Below are 24,378 nucleotides of genomic sequence, written 5' to 3'. Positions count from 1 at the left end.
ATATGTTGCAGTGTCATTCAATGTGTTGTTGCTGCCACGGCACTGCAACAATTGCAGCTGAAGGCTCTGAACAAGCTCATTTAAACGTTGGATATTCTTCTCTTGAGATAAGATTATCTGAAAGACAACAAACTTCAAGTTACATCAACACAAATCATATATAGAAATAGCAACCATAACCCAAACTCCTGTAACCCTTGTAATTTTGGTCATACACTGTAGTCCAGGCAAATATCATGAAAGAAAAATTAGACCCTCTATTAATATTGTAAACTTTGTGCGATGACCTGATCAGAAGGCAAAACAAAAATTTATAGACACAGCTAAGTAGGCTTAAATATGAATGCCTAATAATGATAAACTTAGTGTGGTTATATTGTTAGTCCCAGGTATTTTGTTCTCATCATCATTATCACCCACATAATCACCGACGACTCAACATCATGATCAGTGGCAGTCATGTTACTCTCAACTATTTGGATTGAGCAATACAGATCTTTATCCCTCTATTGAATTCTATAACAGGATATCACAGCCAAAGTGTTAAAAGCAGTTTTAGGTGGTAGGCAGTCAGTCAACCACCTAGCACCTAGGTGGCCAGCATTGAAAAGGTATTAAAATACGATGCTGCTAGATGTTGTCTGGATGACAAACTGGATTTTTTCAGGTGAACAAATGATGCATAACAATGGCTAGAGTTTGCCTGGATGCTGTGACAGCATCACATGTGGAGTCATAGCGCAGCATTGTGTGTGGACTATGGAATCTCAGCATCGGTGACACCTGTGGAGTCTGAATGACAGCCAACATTGTCATTTGTGGACCGTGGAGTCTTGCTGGCAGCAGCACGTGGAGAGGAGTCTCAGTGGCAACCGGCAGCATCGCATATGGAGGTATCAACCAAGATTCGATGTAGGTAGAGGGAGAAGAGAAGTAGAGAAAACATTTCATGTTGGGAGTTATGTGGAGAAGCAAGGGTTTATTTTGTGGAATACGATTAAAGATTTTTCTCAACTGAACCAATTTCCTTCCACTGAAGTATCATTCTTCCCCTAATGAACCGAACTGGCCACTCAGGCCAGCCACCTAGGCAGCCCACCTAGCTTAGCTTGACTTTTAAATCAGCCACCAACCTGAGGTTGGTACTGGGAGCACATAACCCAAAGTTTTGATATATGACTAAGGTTAAAGTTAGATTTGTTGTGATCTAACAACTTGGTGTCAAGTGTGCAAGAGCAGGTTACTTGACAAATGGTAAATTCTTGGTTAGAAACCGGGCAATGGAAAAATCCTAGGGAAGCTAGGTAAAGTAAAGTCCTGATTGGAAACCAGGTAGTGACTAAATCCTAGTGGAGCTATGCAACTGAATAGCTGATTGGGAGTTAGGTAGGAGCTAAGTCTTGATTGGACCAAGCCACAAATCCTAGTTGGGAACTAGGTGAATCAAATCCAAGTGGCGCCGCTGAAGGCTTGGCAAGACAAGTCCAAGTGAAATTAGTTGGGAGCTAAAGTTCTAAGTGGAGTAAGCCGGAAGTTGAAGCTTGGCAAACAAGTCCAAGTGGAATCAACTGGGAGCTATAGTTTAACAACTCAGTCTAAATGAGCCAGCTGGGAACTGAATATCTAGACCCAAAATAAGTGCGAGTAACTTTACATTTTCTATCATACTCATTATGCATAATAATTGCAAGGAAACAAAGTTCGATGGTTCTAGGTGATCGACTAGTGATAACTCTCGACGAGAGAAATCGGAGAGTCTAGGCGATCGTATTAGGTGGGGCGACCGGAGCATATGGGCGACCAGAGCAACTTCCAAGCGACCAGGAAATGATGTTATCCAGTGATTCAAGCAAATCGGGTCAAGATCAGTTTTAGCCCCTCCAGGAGGGTCACGGGGCAACTAGAGAATGTGGTTAACGTTATCGATCGAATAAAAGGTGCAACCATGTCAGTAGCTTTCAGGCAACTGGGGAGGCTCCACTCGACTAAGGCTTGCCACATTAGCAACAAAGGAAGGCTATATAAAGGGTCTCGAGGCAGAGCTTTAAAATCAGTAATTCACTCAATCTCTCCTTCATTCTCGTGCTCTAGTACTCCCATGTTTTCTATGCTGCGACACGCTACATCCTCGCGCTTCAATTCTGATCAGCAACATCTAGCGTAACTTTTCATTATTTCTTGTGTAGTTATATCTATTTTAAATTGTGCTTAATTTTTAAATTCTTTTTCCGTAAGGTTTCTCCACCTTTCCAAAAGCTTTCTGGAAAACAAAAATTAAGAAATAAGAATCACTTTATGTTAATTGTCGTGTCAATTTATGCTAGTTAACTAGTAAACCATTCTTGCATATTTATATTATCTTGTCTTACTTGATCAAATCTGTGTTAGATTATCTTCGTTGTGCTATTCTGTTTATTTAATTGTCTTTCAAGTTATTCCAGTTTGTAAAATTCATAATACTATTCATTGCCCTTTAGCGTCGAGTTTGATCCTACACCTGAGACCACATAATACACAGGTGAAGTGGCAAGGTTCTCAAAAAAATGGCTAGGCTAATTTTTAAACCATGATTGCAGCTAATACTCAAATCTATTAAATATATAGTTATATTAGCAAGGGTTTTCTTTAGTATCCCTTTATCTTTACACCTACAAATCAAATTTCTAAAAATATATTCAGGCATTCAGGTATTATGATGTTGGCAGTACATAATGCATAAGTGATATGTTGGCACATATGCATGTATATAAGCATTCATTTTTTTTTAAAAAAAAAACAACAGTTAATATTAACAATTATGTATAGTATCATAGGTTATATATATATCAAATTAATAAATCTAGAGAATCAATATAAAAAATTTACATCTATTATTAACAATTAAACTAAACATCCTTAACAATTCATTATTTAATATATATTGCAAACGAACCAAGTAATTCATATAACATGAGACAATATATTCCAATGCATGTTAACCAACTGAAGCTTTCAGTGTACAAGAAAATTTTATGCTGGACTAAGCAATTGCTTAAAATAACTCTCTTATTTGTCTATTTGGCAAAATTGATTGGATCAATCAGATGTCATCCACTCACCTTATGTAGCTATAGAATCTGTTAGTTGTCTTTACACAAATAAATATCTTTGTAATTTATTTTCTCTACTTAAATCATCTATTGAGCTACATCTAATACCTCACGAATAATAGTATTTTTAGTATTTTCCTTGGATTTATTGGTGCTCCATTTAATTACTCTCAAATAATATATTTTTTAGTTCTATCTTTCCTATTAATCCCATGTATTTATTATAGCATATTTTATCATTGTTACATTAACCTTTTTCTAATATATTATTTACTAATTGCCCAACATTATGATGCATAAGATATGCAAGATTGTAGTACAATCTTATGAACCTTTCCTTTCAAATTAAAGAGAATGTGACAATTTGGGAGCTCCTTTCTTTCAATTTCTCACTCGATATCCATATCTCCATCAATATCTCCTTTTGGACAAGAAATCAAAGATATTAAAATATCTTACAAGATTTACATGTTTATATCACAATTATTTTTAACATTTTTAAATATTGAAATATTGAAATTACTTATTTTCTGTTTTACCTTCTAAGGTTCTCTTCAAAATTCAAGCATCGAGTTTAAACTGGTTACACCATCATAAATTCAAAACATCATTTGCAAGTAACATAACAAAAGAAGTTTAGCTTCAATATGCTTAGTAAATTGATCCAGTACTTACGTAGCTTCTGATGTAAACCTATAATTATATAATCATTACACTCCCAAACTACATTATCATATTCATCACATAAACATGATTATTTTTTCTTTCTTAAAACCCATCATAGTAGCTAAACTCCCAAATTATAAACTATATTATCATTCACATCCTTCATTGCAGCAACTTGATTACTACATTTTTTCACTTCTGAAATTCATCATATTAGCAGTCTACGAACTTTAGAGGCTTTTCCAGATCAATAAAAATAATATGCAAATTTTTACATCAATTGGATTAAAACCCAATTAATTTCCGAACATATTCATTTTCTCTCTTATTCATCATAAATTGATTTTCTCTGTTGGTTTACTCTCACTATATATGTATTTGAGTAGAACCATAGAATAACTGAAGAAAAACTAAAAAAATATATAGACAAAAGTTTACAAAGAATATCTAAGTAAAAGGCTATATGAAATAATACATGGAAAAAAACAAGTCCTTATTTAACCCATCATCATCAAACAAAGTTTAAGTTGACTAGAACCATGCTCTTATGACATTTTTAATGTTGCATGACAAGATCTAATGCAACTTAATATTTTTCATTCAGGCTTAAGACCAACATTGACAGTTATCTATTACAAATTCTTGGCCTACGACTATAAAAGAAATGCAAAAATTGGTAAAATTAAAATGGAATGGATGCAAATTGGCCCACACGTAAGATTTGACAAACTATTAACCTAGCCTTGAAAATTCAATCTATGTATATCTTGATGACTTGGTCTTATTAACTGCATACTTTCTCTTATCCAATTCCATTTTTCAATGGAATTGATACAATCTGTTTCTCTCTCAATTCACCCAATTTAACTTCTCAATCTTTCCCACATGAAGGGCACTGAATGTTAGTATGACTTCTAGTTGTCTATTTTGTATTTAATTTAACCAATCTTATGTTCTCTATATTTCTATCAAACCTTCGTAATATTACCAAATGAAAATACTAAAAATTCTCCTGTGACGCACAAACATTACGCTGGTAATATATATAACAAAATTATAAGCGACATAAGTCACTATCTGCATTAGCTACATCTACCTTATCACATGAAGCTTATTAAGGTCATATTATTAGTAATATCAAAATTATTTAGTTTTTACTATATTTAATTAGAATTTTATTTGTCCTCTTGACCCATGGCATCTTCCTGTTAAATTATTTAACTTACTCTGATAGTAAAATTTATAGATCATTCTTAAAATCTATACCATTTTAGCAAATTCTGTCTCTTTCTTATCCAGGAGCTATTTAAACTGCTCATGATTCACCTTATTTATAAGGGAGTTGTCACAAAGGGTGTCAAGCAGGAAATGCTAGGTCTGGATGCTCCTGATACAACTAGAAAAGCTAAAAGACCACAACATAGGAGATAATTCTCTTGTGTAAAAGCTCAAGCAGTTTCTTCAATACTCCAAAACTCTTCATGTGTGAGTTATCATCAGCTATTGTAAGAATAAATTAATTCTAATGCTTATTTGCATAGAGGTTTACTACCTTTATTAGGAGCCATTTGAGTTTCCATCTTTGGCTGTTGACTTTACCATAGAAAATGCAAGTTTAATCCAGGTACCACCAAGCTAATATTAGCACTCTCATTTTTAGCATTTTCATTTCTAGACATGGAGAGTGTAGTTGATATGCAGAAAATGTTTTTATCTCATGGTAATTGGCAAGGTTTTCAATAAGACCAAGATGAAGATGACCATAACACAAGTCTAGAGTCAGGTACACAAAGTGGAGGAAAATAATGCAAATAAATATAGATGCTTATAAAAAAATTTGATTCTGGTCTAAAAATCGACTCTATTTTATATCTACTTGGTTTGATTTCCTTATTTTTAATCATTTAGTGAAACTAGTAAAATTTTGCTAGGTCTAATAGGTGGGACCTATTATTGAAAAACGACTAAAAAAGTCTCTCTCCAATGGTGTTAATTGTTCAAGGAATAATACAATTTATATTAAAAAATTTCTCTGAAGAGATTACTGTCTGAGGCATAATTCTATGAAGAGATGGCAATGGCTAGAACATCATTTTTTTAGCATCACCCAAACTCACACCCAATTGAATACTCACTACCTAGACATGATTAAATACCTGCTTTAATTTCTTATTCTTCTACCAGAATTCTACTTGAATACAGAAAGCAAGTACCCCCAACCTAGTAGTACCACTAAGTGTGCATAATATGCAAGTATTCACAACCACCAAGAACTTTACGCGAGCCTGATTTACTTATGTATAAACTGCAACTATCCAAACTAAACTTGAATCCCATTGTCAACTACTACCTGAAATCAACATAAGCAGATTGGTTAAGAAGTTCTACATGGTGATTTAGCCCCTTAATACTCACGTTTGCAGACTCCAACACCAATGCTCTTGGGTAACATAGCAAATGATCACGAGTAAAAATTTGAATCTGTCAAATTATTGGATCCACACCTAAGTTTGATTCTCATAGATGAGTTTAAGTAACATAATCAGGGAATGTTACTTGGAAATATGCAAGCTTAAGAAACTAGTTTATGATCTAAAAGAAAATCATAGAGCATGTTTCAAATTCTCATTTGCCATAATGGTTACACTAGTGCATTAAAGTTGACAATTCCATATTTCTATAGCAAACCTCAACTAGGGTAGCTATTATTATTGTGTATGGATGATTATTTGATTACTAACAATGACACAGAGCGCAATACAATGCTTGAGTTAAATAAATATCTAAATTTCAACCATTACTACTTACTAAAGCTTTTGATAATATTGCAAGGCAGTCAAGATTTAATTCTATTTAGAAATATTTAGAGTTGACCAACTAATTAATTTTTATAATTTGTTTGAACTTTTAAAAAAGTTATTTGTTTTTTTTTAAGAAAAGCTTATTATTTTATAAAGAATAAGTCATGTTATCAACCTATAAAAAGGGTTAGGATCCAATGTAGTGAACAAGTTTTGAGTTAATACAGTTTCAAAAAAATTTTCCCGGTAATTTCTCTAAGGGTGAGGATCGTATCTTTATTCATCCATTGTGCTACATCATCATATAACAAAGTTAGATGTTTCCTTACTCACGGGAAAGGATGTCCAAAAGAAAATGCTTCAAAATTAAAATGCAAAAAGAAAAACAAAATGCATCTATTGTTTCATGGGAAGGGGCATCCAAAGAAACAAAATTAATGAAGAAACACTGCCAGATAGGGTTATTGATATGCTTAGAAAAGGCAATCCAAAAAGAAAAGGTCAACAACTAAGAGTCAAGTTCTTCTTAGTTGAGGAGAATAATGCAAGGAAAAACATCGGTATCAAAAAGACAATAATTGAAGATGTAAATCAACATTGGTTGAAAAGGCACCTTCGCTTCATAACTACTTCACCTTCCCACTTGACAAAGTCACTTCGATTGAGGAGAATAAGTGATGTAGTGAAAGTGTAAAGCAACAAAAGTTCAGCGATTCACATAGACTATAACAAATACGACACCAAAATCAAATTGTTGAACCACCCAGCAACTTGAAACGAAATTGATGAAGCGAAGAAAAAAATAACATCACACGGAGGAATAACTCTTACACAGAGAAATTAAACTGAAAATTATATTAATTTCAAGATGCCTAAAATACAGGACTAGACTAGACTCCTTTCATAAACTCGACTCAGTAATAAATATAAAAATAAATATTTTAAATAAAGAAAATGCATTGTTCTTAATAGGGATTATAAGTATTCCCTATCTATTACCAAAGTAGAAAATGTTAATTACCATATAATAAAAACTAAATTTCTAATTCATTGCAGATTCATCAATCTTGATTTTTTTTTTTCAATTTATTTTCATTTACCATGCACCAATTTGGAATTTATAAGCAATTTCCCTTTCTGCATTATTTGTTTTCTTGTATGCATCATTCTTCCCTACTAAGGAAAACTCAAATCCTGACGAGGTAACGAAATCCGAAATCTACACACATCCACCACTTCATGTTAGGCTCTTTGACTATTACAGTGGCCAACTAGATTAAGAATTCTATTACTTGATAAAATTCACTCTCATCAGCTTGTTTATCTCCTCATTCATAGCTTCCTTCCTTTCTTTAGAAAACTTTCAATCCTTTACTGGAGAGCTGGTACCTAAGTGGTAGACTTGCATCAATGGGCAAGGGTTCGAGTCGCGGCTGCGGCTGCGGCTGTGGCAAATAACCGTCCCACTTAGGGGTCGCTTAGTACTTAATTTACCTCCCTTCATCTCACCGTGGGGACGACGATGAGGGGCACTTGGCCTGAGCATTATCATGTTTTTGCATCAATGTTTTGATAGCTCCACTGATTTAGTTCCTAAAATGCATTTATATTGCTTCACTTGTACCATAGACCTTCTGGAAGGTCTATCCAACCTCTCATCATCAAACTTGTTTACCTTCTCAATTCGGTGCACTGAATTTCAATTCATATCCAGGGGGTGCTTGTAAAACCTTCTTGACTCTACCAAATCAATTCTAATAATTCATATCCACTTCAAGCTTGGGCCCTTCATATCCAAATGATAAATTGGCAATGCAATCTTCAACTTATTGTTGGCCTTACTAAGATAACATTATAGGGCATGGACAAATCCACCACTAGAAATTTGACTCAAATAGCTCAAACATGTGGCACTTTTTTTACACTTAATGTCCTGATTCTCAAAAGTCAAAATTTGGAGCCATGCCAAAGTTTCGATGTTTGGTTAGAAGGATACGGTGTTGATACCAATGTTCCGACTTATGGTGTCAGTGGTGAATTGCAAGTGGGAGGAAAGAAATAAAAAGAAAAAGCAAAGATGACAATTATATACCTAAATTCGAACTTTATATCCTATTTTAAATAGTATCGTTTTTTATATTATATTGAATGGACATAAGCTACAAAATTTTAATCCATCTTGGTGTATGCTGTAGCATGTAAAGGAGTGTCAATTGTTGACATTAACACAATATCATAGTGATGATACATTTCAATTGTGTCGCTTGACATGATACCAGATCTTAAATGTTAGTTATTGTCCTCAAAGTTATTATCTCATTTCCAGTCACACATGAGAATATTATACTTTCACTCTCCAAATCAGAGTGACAACTATGCCAACAAATTACCAGCATCCCTAACACCCATCTTACCAAGCAGTTTATGAATCAAGTTAAAACGATAAGGAATCTTGATAATACAAGCTGGTTCCCCATGCATCTTTTTCCAAAAACACCAAACACCAACTCTATTAAGGATTATCATGTAAAGCATATGAAGATTGTTTAGCATGTGAATTGTTAGACTCCCTTAAGAATTTAGTCTGCTAATGATCAAATCAATGAATTTTACACTATCTCCCAAATTTGTTCTTATTTAATTTATCCTCCTATCTTCAATTAATACCTTAATTTGAAATATTGGATAAATGCACTCATCCATATGATGGCTATGATCCCTATGGTATTGATATTACTTCAACCTATTCTTATCATAGAACATGATAGAATAAAATGAAGATCAAGAAATGGTAGATTTTGATCCTTGATTTCCTTGAGCACCTAAAAATGTGGGCATTTAGTACTAGGCCTCCTTAAAAAGGTGGATGTTTACTAAAGATCCATGGGCACTTCTCTTGTTTCCTTAGTTCTTCAACCTTGTAAGGCTTATATTTGCCACCTTAGCCAACTTATATCAATCCCAGTTGCAAATATGATTGCTCTTTCCAACATTTCAACATAACCCTTTGAGGGTTCTCATATAGAGTACGGACTAAATGACTTTAAGGCAAATTTGAATATGGATCAGGATAGTCAGATTATAAATGTCTACCTGCCTTGCTAAAGTTTTGTTCTCTGTATAAGGTTTTTTTTGTTCTTGAAGGAGAGGAAATTATTTGCAACTACAATTTGTTGGTCCCCTTATTGATGTAAGCATGTATAGCCACTCTTATCTACTCTTTTTAATTTCAATAAACTTAGTCTGCAAATATGTACATTTGAATCAGCCTCATAATAATAGACTCATTAAAAAATAAATAAATTTGCAATACCTTTCTCCTTGGTGGACCAACTCCATACAAACTCAGAAGTATAATAAAATCTAAAGTAGTAGAATCGAATGAACACAACTATTTGCTAATATTGAGCTCTAGTTGTTCACTGAATTAGTGCAGGAGCACATAACACTTATCAAAAGAATCCCGAAACTAACTTTAAATGGCATCCATAATGGATTCATTTTTCAGGTACTGATGCTAAAAGCACCTTCAACAGTTTATTATCAGCTTTAACAATAAGAAGGATTTGTATGCTATGAACTAACCTTTTCCTTAATAATTTCTTCTCTATTTGAAACCTGGGGCTGCCTTGGGGAGAAGATTGAGCCAGTTTCTATTTCATTCGTGAGTTGCTGTTTCCATTCAAACTGTGATGTGATTATTAGTATCACCAGCAGAAAAACAAGAACCACAGGTCTTGACATCATTGCCAGCAGTCAACAAGTAATCTAACATGTAGTAATCATAGGTCAGATTCAAGGCATATGTTAAAGTCGACAATAAAAGGGAAAGCAAACCAACGGAGATTAACATCAACATAATTGATCGAGTAGCATGGACAATCAACGGATCCAGCAGTAGGTGGCCGCTCAGATTAGGTCAACCTCGTAGATCTGGGGAAACTATCTCGTTTTTCCCAAACAAACATGACAAAATAAAAGCCGTAAAAATGTAGAATTCCTTCTAATCATTGGTTATACTTGTTCTAACAACAATAAAAACTCCAAAACCAAGCGAACCCTTGAACAAATACTATAATCAACATCGAGGATAAAAGCTCAGAAGATGTGAAGAAACACACCGGGGATTGCATGGGAGCGCAGGCGCAGGACCTCGAGGAAGCTGTAAGCCCAAACTCTAGAATCCAAGCTCACCGCCTCCCTTAACTGTGGAATTAAATTAGCAGAAGATTTTGGAACGGAAATTTGGGGGAAAACCCGCCGACTTAGCCGGTGATAGCCTCAGTTTTTTTTTTTTAATAATTAATTAATTTTAGTAATTATATTCAATTGGTTCTCCTTAACGAGTTCGGATCCTCTGTCTTTAAATTTTTCTATCTCCGTATTTCTTTGTCGATCAGACCGATCAATTATATCTTAAAGATGTCTTGCACATCACGAAAATACTGCATACATCTTAAAGATGTCATGATGTCTTGAGACTTAATCTAGCCCGTCCGATCGACAAATGACACGGGAACAAAAAAAAATTTAGGGATAGATGATCTAAACTGCTCCTGCACCGAGATGCCAATTCATTAAGAGGGATTTATTAGAGTGATACAAATGATCAATTTTTGATAGAGATATATTTTCAAAAAAAAAATCTCTTCATCTTATAATTTACCCTTATCACATAATACGAGTACCTCTCATCCCCTAATTGATCTTATAATTTATCCTTTTCCTTTTCATATAATCTGAGTATTTCTAACCCCTAATAATATATCCCTTTTCACATAATCTGAATACTAATTATTATGAGAGACATCTAAGATAATTATAATCATCTTTTACTATAATAATAATAAAGAACATTTGTCCCAGAATAATAATAGAATAGTAGAATATTTTTCTTAATTTATCATACGTTAATGATATGAGACTTGATGAATAAATTTTTTTTTAATAGACGATTAATCTATAAATATTGTCTTTATGTGGTCTGAAATATTCTCGTTAATTCATTTTTAAATTAATATGAAAAAAAAATAAATTATGAATGACAACTAATTAACTAGTTGATAAGATAAGGAAAAATATGTTCAGATGTACAAATATTATATTCATGGCCATATGTTATGTATCTTTCTCAATTTATTTTGAGAATAGATGAAATTTTTTTATATATTTTTAAAATTAATCGGCGTATGTTATTAAATAAAAACAAAGACATTGAAATGAAAGTCACCTTTTGCCATGGAACTGAAATTCAAAGGAGTGCCTGACCGTTGATCATTGCTCTGGCGTCATGACCATACGGTTGGTTTGGATCATTCGGCAAATTCATAGCTAAAAATGTCTGCGGGTAGACTCAGGTGCACACGTGCTTACCAAACGTGCATCGCCGGTTTGGAATTATCAACCATGCACTAAATTCTTAATATAATTTTGTAGTGTCTCAGTAATGTCTAATAATTAGGGATTAATTTTTAGAAACTGATGATCTCGATATGTATTTTTTTTATATTTATGGGGCCAGTACCAATCATTTTTTAATATGATTTATAATCATACCTCTAAAATTTCAAAAATACATATATATTAATAATTGGTAAATAATCAAAATTAATAAGCGTCAAATTAATTTAACAATAAAAATTTTAATAGTGATTTTATTTTAGAATTTTAACAAATATATTTTGATCATGATATTTTATTTATATGTTAAAATTAAAAATAAGCATAAATAAACTCCGAGGAGTATTGATGTGTCGTATTGTCATTTTGACCATTAAAATTAAACTATTAAAATACAAATAATAATATAAATATACTCTGAAGTGTTATAATATTGAGAAAATTATTCAAAAATTTTCATACAAACTTAAACATTTATATTCAATTCTTGTGCCAGATTATTTTTCCTTCCCGATATCTAACCAAATTGATTTATTTGTTTCAACTCCCTAACTCATATAAAATTATCAACTTATCCTCATATTAAATTAAAACTCTCAAATATTACTTATTCTCTCCCAATTGCCGACGCACTCCCTCGACTCGAAGGCATTGATAACGTTGCAGTCCCTGACTTCCCTCCAAACCATCAGCGACGACATAACCTCCCCTTACTTCAATCCTAAAACATCTCTATCGACGTTAAAGGCCGAAATCGAAGAACCGACAAAACTCTACTTATAATTTTGTACCCTAGATTTCGACTAATTTATTATTCTTGTGCAAAAAATTGAAGTTTTATGTCATGAGTATTTTAGTTCATAGGTGTTTTTGATTTTGTGAATATGAGGTTAAATAAAATTTAATTTTTGTTTTGGAATTGCAAATTCATGAATGAGTTTATATTACATCTTCTTCAATTCAAGAAAAGAATGAGATACGTAAATATTTTGTATTGATTATTAATAAACAGAGTATTGTACCTAATTTAAGAAATATGATGCTCAAAAGTTGTGAGGTTGGTAAAATTGGATTTGAGAACAAGATAAGGGTTTAGTTTTCTAGTTGGATTTGTGTTATTTAGAGATGAATTGATAGTAAATTTTTAATGTTTAGTTCTTGAATAGAAAAATTCTTAAATTATTAGAAAATCTTTAGAAAAAATTCTTGAATTATATATGAATAAAGCTTTGATCTTCAATTTTTAATTAATTAACTAAGGTGGCATTTAGTTTAGGGGTTTGAGAATGAGGGAATGGATTGATTCCCAAACCTTGTATTTGGTTGATAGGAATAGAATCAAGATTTTGGAATGAAATCCAAAAACTTGGGTATGGATGAAACTCGCCCTCTCCCTTGGATTTTGATGGAATGAGAATGAGAATTAAGTTTTGGACGAAAATACCTTTAGTATATTTGTTCACTTTTTCTTTCATTTCACTCTCTCTCTTTGTTCTCTCTCATCATATTTTCTATCATTTTCTCTCTGTATTCTCTCCCATCACCCACTCTGTCTCCTTATTTTCTCTCTCTTCATTTTCTCCTCATTTTTCTCATCATACTTTCTCTCTCCTCAATCTCTCTTACCATATTCTCTCTCCATATTTTCTCTCATCACACTTTCTCTCTCTTTATTCTCTTTCATCACACTCTCTCTCCTTATATTCTCTCATCACACTTTCACTCTCTTCATTTTTTCCCATCACACATTTTCTCTCATCATACTTTCTCTCTCCTCAATTTTCTCATTTTCTCTCATTACACTCTCTCTCATCATTTTTTCTCATCACTCTTTCTCTCTCATCATACTTTTTCTCTTCTCAATCTCTCCTATCACGCTCTCTCCTCATTTTCTCTCATCACACTTTCTCTCTCTTCATTTTTCCCATCACACTTTCTCTCTCATCATTCTCTCTCATCATATTTTTCTCTCACATTTAACTTTCTCTCCCATCTAATTTTTTCTCTTTTTTTTCCTCTTAGGGTAAAAAAGGAAATTTAGGTTCATTCTGATTGAAAATATTTAACTAACCAAATATTATTTTTAAGAATGATACACAAATTCATACTCATTCTCATTCCATAATACTATGATACTCATTCCCATTCTGATTCCTAAGAGATAACCAAACGCCACCTAAATCACACTTGATAAATGTAAGCTAATTGAGCTTATATGCATGTTCAACCCAAAGGATCAACATCTATGGGATTCAGTTAACATGAAATTGAACAAGGGACTCATTGATAAAAGATTTAGGCCAAGTTGGGTATTTTCCAAGTTGACGTGCGATTAATGGCACCTTGTTTTAACATTGATGGCCCTCATTTAGTTCAAAGAATATATTCCTAAATCTGAAAAGATGAAAATTAGAATCAATATTTTCAAGTCCTTATATGGATGGCTTTACAAGGACGAAACTAGTTGAATATATACGTCAGTAAAAAATATATATATTTTGGGAGAGAGATTATTTTTTCAATAGTCATTAGTATCTGACATATTTATACCTAATAATTTTATACAAAGTGGTGACGAAAAGTATAACTTGTACAATTTTTTTTATTTTTCAATTCGATCCGAGTCATTCATTCGTAGAACTATTTACTCGATCATAAATATTTTTACAACACCTCTAACAGAGGAACAAATAGTTAATTTTGAAAGAATTTATTGTCGACATCTTTTAGATATGAATCTATCTGATTCAGAAGGGAAGAACTTGCATGAGTATCTCAGTTTTAATTCAAACGTGAATTTAATTCACACTCCATGTTTTGAGAAGGATTTCTCATGTGGAAAGAGGAAAAAAAATGGAATCTTTCTCTAAACAAATGCGTTGAGAAAAGGGCAGATGTATAGAACCTTTCAACGAGATAGTGCTCTTTTCAATCTCTCAAAATGGAATTTCTTCCAAACGTATATGTCATGGTTCCTAATTTCGACAGGGTGGAAATATCTAAATTTCACCACCCATTTAGAGATTTTTTTCAGAACCATTGCAGATACTAAGGATACTAAGTAGCAGGCACAAATTTGTATCCTTTTTGAGAGATATTATGCATATATCAGATATATCATGGCCAATTCCTTAAAAAATTCTTCCACAATGGACTCTGCCTTTGAAAAGTATGATTTCGAGTCCGATAAGTGAGATTTCGAGTAAGTGTTTCTAGAATCTCTTTCTATATGAAGAAACAATTCATCGAAATAATGAGTCACCCGTTCTTAGAGCAAAGCACCGCGCAAGTGGGTGTGGACGAAGCGGAAGCGAGAATGTCGACTTGAGCAATGCAAACATTAGTGATAATCCAATTCCCCAAAAACCTAAGGGTTCGTCCACAATATTCGTCCACGGAGGGTGAGTCAAGGCCTAAGATCAACCCGAAAGGGGTAGTCGATGGACAACAGGTGAATATTCCTGTACTACCCTTTGTTGGTCTCGAGGGACGGAGGAGGCTAGGTTAGCCGAAGGATGGTTATCCGCTCAAGGACACAAGGTGACCTTACATTTTCAGGGTAAGAAGGGTAGACGAAATGCCTCGAGCCAATGTCCAAGTACGAGGCGCTACGGTGCAGAAGTAACTCATGCTATATTCTTAAGAAAAGCTCAACCGACCTTCAACAAAAGGGTACCTGTACCCAAAATCGACACCGGAGGGTAGGTAGAGAATACCTAGGAGCGCGAGATAACTCTCTCTAAGGAACTCAGCAAAATAGCCTTGTAACTTCGGGAGAAGGGGTGCCTCCTCATAAAGGGGGTCGTAGTGACCATGCCTGGGTGATTGTTTACCAAAAACACAAGTCTCCACAAAGTCGTAAGACCATGTATATGGGCTAACGCCTACCCAGTGTCTGAAGGTAAAGGAAGTTGGTGACCTGATGACAGGGGAGTCGACGACCAAAGCCTCAGTGGTATCGTGTTCATACTATCATATTGAATGATCCTGTCGATTACTTTCATTCCATATAATGCATACAACCCTAGTTGCTGGTTGGGTCGGTTCAATGGCTTTATACGAATTAGTGATTTTTGAACCCTCTGACCCCACTCTCGATCCAATGTGGAGACAAGGTATGTTCGCTATACCCTTCATGACTCATTTAAGAATAAACCAATTCATGGGGGGTTGGAGTATTTCAGGGGGAACTATAACGAATCCAGGTATTTGGAGTTATGAAGGTGTGGCAGGGCAAGTATTGTGTTTCTGGTTTGTGCTTTTTGGCAGTTATCTGCATTGAATGTATTGGGACCTAGAAATATTCTGTGATGAACATATGGGCAAAACTTCTTTGGATTTGCCTAAGATCTTTGGAATTCATTTATTTCTCTAAGGATTGGCTTGCTTTGGTGTTGGCACATTTCATGTAACAAGTTTGTATAGTCCTAGAATATGGGTGTCCGATCCTTATGGACTTCATATCTGGAGTACTTCACTTAATTTCCTCTGCAGTCTTAAGCTTTGATGGTATTTATCATGCCAGGGGCGGATCCAAAGATAAATTTTAACGAGGGCTAACAGAATATCTTTTGCAACATAATAAATATATTTAATAACAAAAAGTTCAATTTGGCATCATAAAAAGATAAAATACTAAATTAATATATTACAATTAGACTATTGCTTATTGAAGTATTAGTTAACACTTGGTGACATATTAGGTGGTCGTTGGATAAGAAAGAGGAGGCAACTGCATCCTGTGACTTTTCAGCTTTTGAAAATGCTGCAATATTGGCTCATTTTTAATTATTGAAAAGATATCCTTCTCGATGTATATGACTACACTGTCATTCATCCACTCGTCTCTCATTCGGTTACGTAAATCAATCTTTATTGTCTTCATTGCAGAAAATACTCTTTCAACAGAGCAGTCGCAATTGGTAAAACTAATGTCATCCCAATCAGACGATAAACCAATGGATAAGCTTGATTTTTTAGAGTTTCAACAATTTTCTGAGTAAAACTTCCCAAATCTTCAATTCCATAAAAAATTTAGATCTTGTCGTATATTATAAATGAAATTCTTAAGTTGTTATTCAATAACTATACAATCATTTGTTAAGAAGTCCTCAAGATATAAATCACAAAGTCGAACTAGTTTCTGAATATTGAATTCAGAAAAAGAATTTCTTGAATGAAAACATGCTATACAACTAAGCAATTCTGTGCCAATTTCTGAAAAGTGAGTATTCATCTCTTGTATAACTAAATCAACAACCTATCATTGTAATTTGCAAGAATAATAATTAATAAGTAAAGAAAATCTTATTAATGAATATAATAATAATAAATTTTCTTTTTTAGAAATAATACCTGATAGCAAATCTCCACACGATAATAATGCAAATTGGTGATCACTTGCCTTCTACGTCTACTACGACCATCAATCAAACAATTGTCGTTCATCTCCGATACTGGGATCTCATTCAATTCACAAAATGTGTTGACTTTATCTGTAAGGCTCTGTTTGGTTGGATGTAATGTAATCCAGTTTGTAATGTAATCAAATTTGTAATGTAATGTAATGTAATCAGGATTACATTACTATGTTTGGTGAAATAGTTGTATACTATGCATGTAATCTTTGATTACATGGGAGATTGCATTCTTTTGTTTGGTGTACATTATTTTTGATAAGGAATGTAATTCATATTTTTATAAAATGATAAAAATATTCTTATAACAGAATTTAAATAATTTTATTATTCTTCTCAATTAAATCAAATTAAATTAGACTAAATTAAATAAAATAAAATAAAATTTAATCGAATAGAATAAAATTAGACTAAACTAAATCAAATCAAATTACAAACGCTATACTTACAAACACTTTTTAAAAAAAACATCACTATACTCAAACAGTGAACTCTCGAGAGTATAACTCCAAACTCATAAACGTAGGTCTATCAGCAACTTCTAATAATTCTATAGCTTCCTGCATGTTTGAATCCAACTCTTGCAAAATATAGCAATAAGTAAAGCAACTGCATTGCTTTCATGTACCAAAATATAATACATAATAGCCCACAGCAACACACCCTTCTACCCAACATCCCATGACCAGAAATCAACGGCCAAGCATTAAGATAAACCATATACCCAAATCAAGCCACACAAAAAATGCTTGGCTGTAGATACAACGATGCTTGGACCATACAAGAATTTCAAACTGATCAGAAAATCAAACTCAAGAAAAATAGAAACTTCCCTTATCTTCTAAACATCCAAAACTATCAAAATCCATGAGCATTATAAAACTCCAACATGCGAATTATAATCATAGCACAAAGAAAACCCAACACATATCTCCAAATCCAACTGAGCCACGTAACAACAAACATTCCACCCAACAAATAGACAAAATGTGTCAGTACATGGACAGCACCAACACCCAACAAATAGACAAAAAGTGCCAGTACATGGAAAGGCCACTAAATTCACCAAAGTCAATAAAATAATCTTCTATAATGAATCCATAATCACAGAAAAGGAAAAGAATGTGCATATCCAGCGGCAACCTCCAAATATAGCAGCAATACAGGATCCCTGCAGGAATGAAAACACTAGCCAATAGGACTTTAACTAAACTATCATATGCCTCAATGTTAACCAAACTAAATTAAATTTAATTACAGGAACAAAACCAAACTAAACTAAATCAAATCAAATTTTACTAAACTGAACAAAATTAACCATCAAGTTTGCATAAAAATAAAGTTTAACCATTAAGTTTACTTATCTAGGAAATTACAAGTTTAACTTGTCCAAGGAAATGACTGTTGGGACCGAAAAGTAGCTAGAGGGGGGGGGGGGGGGGGTGAATAGCTCGGCGCGTGCTCGGTGCTTGACGTTGCTTGTTTCTTCGAAGATGTGCAGCGGTAATACAAGAAACACAAAACATACAACGCTAACACTTGGGATTTTACTTGGTATCCACCTCACAAGAGGTGACTAGTCCAAGGATCCACGCACACACACACACCTCCACTAATAAACACTCTTTTTCGGTAACTACCGAAGGCGGAGAAGCCCTACAAGTTCACACTACAAGAAGAAAGGGAAAGGATACACAAATACAAGCAAAAGCTTACAATGAGTATAGAAACCCTAACCCTAGCTTTCTTCTTCAGCTGTAGATCCGCCTCTTGACTTGGAAAACCTCCAAGAACCTTCAAGAACTGACGATCTGATCTTTGTGGAGAAGCTGTGGAAGCGCTCAAGTGATCTGAGATGAATCGGTGAAGTTCTGCTAAAGGAAACGCTCGCCTGCAGCTAAATACGACGCCAACGGTCGGATCCCGATCGATTGGAATACTCCCAATCGATCGGGGAGACTTTGGATCGATCCACTGATCGATCCAGAGCGACTCTGTGCTCTTGGAATTTGCCAGGATCAATCGGCTGATCGATCCAGGGCTTAATCCCGTGAAGTCGCAGCTCCCAATCGATCCACTGATCGATTGGGACCTCTGGATCGATCCACTGATCGATTAGGACCTCTGGATCTATCCACTGATAGATCCAGCAGGCTTCTGTGCGCTCGCGGCTGCCTCCCAATCGATCCACTGATCGATTGGGACGAAGGCTTCTCGCGAGGACACCCCAATTAATCGACCGATCGATTGAGCTCCAGCCAATCGATCGGCTGATCGATCCAGCTGTTGGTTTTTGCCCAAAACCAAGTCCCAAAGCCCCCACACCAACATCCGGTCAATCCTTGACCTGTTGGAACATTATGCCTAGAATCCGGTCACCCTTGACCTGCTAGGACTCCCTCACCAAGTGTCCGGTCAATCCCTTTGACTCACTTGGACTTTTCTTCATCTTGCCAAATATTCAGTCACTCCCTTGACTTACTTGGACTTTTCCTCATCGTGCCAAGTATCCGGTCAATTCCTATGACCTACTTGGACTTTCACCAGATGTCTGATCAACCTTGACCCATCTGGATTTTCCCGTGCCTGGCTTCACTCACCAGGACTTCCCTTCTGCCTAGCTTCACTCACTGGGACTTCTCTTCTGCCTGGCTTCACTCACCAGGTCTTTCACCTAGCTTCACTCACTAGGATTTTCACTTCTGCCTGGCTTCACTCACCAGGTCTTTCACCTAGCTTCACTCACTAGGATTTTCTATCTGCCTAGCTTCACTCACCAGGATTTTCCTTCTGCCTAACTGTTGGTTGCTACTCGGAAAGCCTAGAGGTTCCACTGTACAAAAATTTTGTACAAAGGTCTGAACCTTTTCCTAGCTACCATGTGTTCTTTTAAATTAAATTTTGGATCGCCTGCGGAACTTAACACGTTTGATCCAAAACTTAATCTATTTGTTCTTTTAGGTTTTGACTTGGATCTCCTGCGGAACTTAACACGTTCGACCCAAATCACCTTAAGTTATTAATTCCATTAAATATTAATTTCCATAATCGGTTCCCAGTACTGACGTGGCGAGGCACATGACCTTCTTGGATATGGGAGCAACCACCACCGACTAGACAAAACTTTTTATAGAAAGCTAATATTTAATTTCCTAAAATAACTTTAGGTTAACCAAAAAGAACAATCAAATCACAAGGAAAAGAAAAAAATAAAAGAACACAACATCGAAAAACATATTCGAAATTCTAGAATCGTAAGCCTCTTGTATTTGGTATTATTTTCAAAAATAACTAGTATGATGCGGAAAGAAAAATTACTAGTTATACCTTTTAGAAAGACCTATTGATCTTCTACCGTATTCCTCTTCTAACCTCGGACGTTGTGTGGGCAACAATCTTCCGAGATGAGAAACCACCAACCACCTTCTTCTCCTCCTAGCTAGGTTCGGCCACAAAAAGCTTAACCAAGGATGAAGAACAAAACACCAACCAAGCTCCAAGAGATGCTAGCTTTCTCTCCTTCTTCTTCTTCTTCTTCTTCTTCTCCAAGTAGTATCCGACCGCCACAAGAGCTCCAAGCCTTTGAGAGTTTCGACCACCACAAAGAGGGAGAGAGGAAGAGGATGGCCGGCCACTCCAAGGAATAAAAGAGTGAGAGAAATAATAGAGGTTGTCTCATGAAGGCACCCTCACCCCTTCTTTTATATTCCTTGACCTAGGCAAATTAGGAAATTTAATTACAATAAAATTTCCTTAATTCCCTTGACATGATTTAATTGAGAAAAATAAAATAAAATCTTGGCGATACACTCTTCCATAATAACTGAGGTCTTTGTTCCTTTATAAAGTCAGTATAAAAGAAACGACCTCAAATGGTCCTACTCAATACACTCTGAGTGTACTAGTGTAATTATATAGTCAAGATAAACTAATACCTAATTACACTATGACCTTCTAATGGTTTGTTCCTTTCCATTTTGGTCGTGAGCTACTGTTTATAATTTATAAGGTACTGATAACATTATCTTCTGCATGTGACACCACATACTATGTTATCTACAATATAAATTAATTGAACAACTACAACTAAATGTAGACAACTTGACCAAATGTGATTCTTTATTCATAATGAATGTTTACAAAGCTTAGGCTTTCAGTATACACTCCAACAATCTCCCACTTATACTAATGACTAAGCTGTCATATCTTCTACCATACATCTAATTCTCATTCCCTCCACATGCCGATCAAAAGCTTTCGCTGGAAGGGCCTTAGTGAAAGGATTTGCCAGGTTATTTGCTGATGCAATCTTGGCGATGACAACTTCTCCTCGCTTCACGAATCTCGTATCAGGTGGTACTTGTGTTCTATATGTTTACTTGCCTTATGAGCTCGTGGTTCCTTCGAGTTTGCAACTGCACCGCTATTATCACAATAAATTGTGATAATTTTGGGCAAACCAGGAATCACATCTAAGTCCATTAGAAAGTTCCTGAGCCATACTGCTTCTTTAGCTGCCTCAGAGGCTGCTACATACTCAGCTTCCATGGTTGAGTCCGATACGCATTTCTGTAACGACCCGCCTTCTACTACTAGGCTGTAAGGCCGATCGCTACAGTTATACTGTGCTAAACTATTCCCTGACCATCACTAGAACTAGATGCGGAAGCTGTGCTAATTAAAATTTTACTAAAACACTGACATTTCTTGGTTCTATACATGCTAAGGAAGATAACTAACTACTCATAACATGTCTTACCTTCCCCATGGCCAAGGAACTAGACTTAGACACTTCCCTGTTGATACCAGACCTCCCAATCGATCCACGGATCGATTGGAATAGTCGGATCGATCCAGTGATCGATCCAGCCGGCTACTGTATGCGGGACATAAGTTGGATCGATCCAGTGATCGATCCAGCATGCTACTGTGGTCGAGACGATAATTTGGATCGATCGGTTGATCGATCCAGTGATCGATCCCAGGGCTTTCTGTTCGCGACTGAAATGGCTGGATCGATCGGCTGATCGATCCAGAGGCCTACTGTTCGCGGAGCAGATTGCCCAATCGATCAGCTGATCGATTGGAAACCCTCGAATCGATCAGCTGATCGATTCGAGTTACTGATTTCGTGCCAAATGTCTGATTTCAGCACTGTTTAGTGCCTCAACCACATTACAAGTACTAAAATGACTAAGAAACACTCTAATGACAACAACTAACATTCTAACAACATAAAAGAGGTGTTCTAAGCATAATAAAGTGCATGGTTAACTAATTCATAACGAATAACATACTAAAGTGCAAGATGATAAAAAGAAACACTGAAAAGTTCTAATGTTTGAAATAAAGCTTGCTAAGGTTCCCTAAGATCTTCTTCCAGGTTCCATCCACACACATCCTCATCAGTGCATTGACCTCCAGCCTCCGCTAGTCCATCTTTTCTTTACCTTTATCTGCAGTATAAGGAAAAATAGAATCTGTAAGCTTAAAGCTTAGTAAGAAACCATCTACCTCACGAAAACATGCAACGATGCAAATATGATTTTAAATCATGTTGTTTAAAACATATGCTGGATATACTAAATAAACTAAGCATGGCATGACATATAAGCATACAATCATGGCATATCTACAGCTAAACATAAAGTCATCATGCATATTCACAAGGAAAAAGTAAGCTGATACTAAGAACTGAGCTACGCTAATACTGATCTTCTGCTAGAACTGTACTGAATTCACGAACTAATTTCTGAAAGATTGAAAACCATATACAAATAGTAAGTGAAAATACTAAACATGCTGCTGAGGGGCCCGACAACTGTACGTGCTATGCGCGCATCTCTAACTAGACCCGGGGTTGCAAATCCCGAATTTAGTAGAGCTACTAGGTTATCTAAACCTAGGGACCGACTATGGGAGCTCAGCCCAATGGATATCTAATCCAGTACAGTGCCAACTGAAAAGTAAAATACTGAGTATAGCTAAACTGTTCTAAATTGTTGTTTCTAGGTTATCTGAACCTAGAGCTAGGTTGTCTGAACCTAGAGGCGACTGTGGGAGCCCACCCATTGGACCGTAGTCCCATGTAAGCTAGAATAAAACTAATTTGCTATTTTAAATGCTTCTAGTGCATTTAATAAATTAATTAAGCTGTCTGTTACTGAGTTAGACCTTTAATCAAGCACCTAGGATGCCCTTACTCTTCTCCCTATTAGGGAGGCCACCTCTAGGCACCCGACAACGTCTAACCTCCTATCTGAAGAGGGAAAACGTGTCCGGCCCATCTAGAGGTGTTCAACTAAACCCCTAATCTGCGAAGAGAGTTAAATACACCCTAGATATCGATAAAAAAATCTGCATACACCCTAACTAAAACATAAAAACTCAAACGGAAGCTATTATACTGCAGGTGAGGGGTTTCTTACCTCCTATTCGTAATTTCTTACGATTCTATTCGCTAGAATTTCGGTGGAGACGACTCTTTCGACGATCTTCTCGCGTCCACGCGTTCCCCTCGCGAAGGAGAGCGTCCTCGTGCCGGAGTTCTCGCCGGAAGATGTCCTCGGAGCCCTAGGGAGAGAACCCTAGGTCTTCCTTGTGGTTAGCGCCGAGAGAAGGAGAGGAAAAGAGAAGGGGCGGCGTGAGGCTAGGGTGAGGAGAAATCACGGTGGAAACCAAAATAACTCTTCACCTAATTAATTTTCCTATTTATATTAAAGAATTAATTCGCCCAACTCCAATATAAATTTTATTGGTTCCCTTTCCTTTCAGCACGGCCCTGCTGGGTTCAACTGGTTACTAACATTATCCCTAGACCATAGGTCTCGGGTTCAATTCCCGCTAAGGCCGTTTTCGTTTCCTAATTATTTTTGTCGTTTCCGCTACTCGGAAAATTCCGGAAAATATCTAAAAATTCCAGAAAAATCCTAGAATATTTATAATGCAGTTTCGAGAATTTTCGGGCGTTACAATTTCTGCTTAACACTCCTCCATGAAATGGCT

The 24,378-nt window shown here is 35.4% G+C and overlaps 1 protein-coding gene across 1 annotated transcript in view; it reads right to left on the bottom strand.

Annotated features, from left to right (window-relative positions):
- LOC122051469 overlaps window positions 1–10,791 on the bottom strand; it is a 12,115-nt gene extending 1,324 nt beyond the window's left edge. The window contains exons 1-4 of the mRNA XM_042612622.1: window positions 10,678–10,791; window positions 10,408–10,498; window positions 10,142–10,324; window positions 5–117 (exon numbers count right to left, since the gene is read on the bottom strand). Coding sequence (XP_042468556.1) covers window positions 5–117; window positions 10,142–10,303 — 275 coding nt within the window. The 5' untranslated portion in view covers window positions 10,304–10,324; window positions 10,408–10,498; window positions 10,678–10,791. The remainder of the gene's footprint in view (window positions 1–4; window positions 118–10,141; window positions 10,325–10,407; window positions 10,499–10,677) is intronic.
- Between the last annotated feature and the right edge of the window lie 13,587 nt (window positions 10,792–24,378).

This window comes from Zingiber officinale, chromosome 3A (assembly GCF_018446385.1).
Source record: "Zingiber officinale cultivar Zhangliang chromosome 3A, Zo_v1.1, whole genome shotgun sequence".
Classification (NCBI taxonomy): domain Eukaryota; kingdom Viridiplantae; phylum Streptophyta; class Magnoliopsida; order Zingiberales; family Zingiberaceae; genus Zingiber; species Zingiber officinale.
Note: the sequence above shows the minus strand (reverse complement) of the source record. Positions and strands in the feature narration are given on the sequence as shown.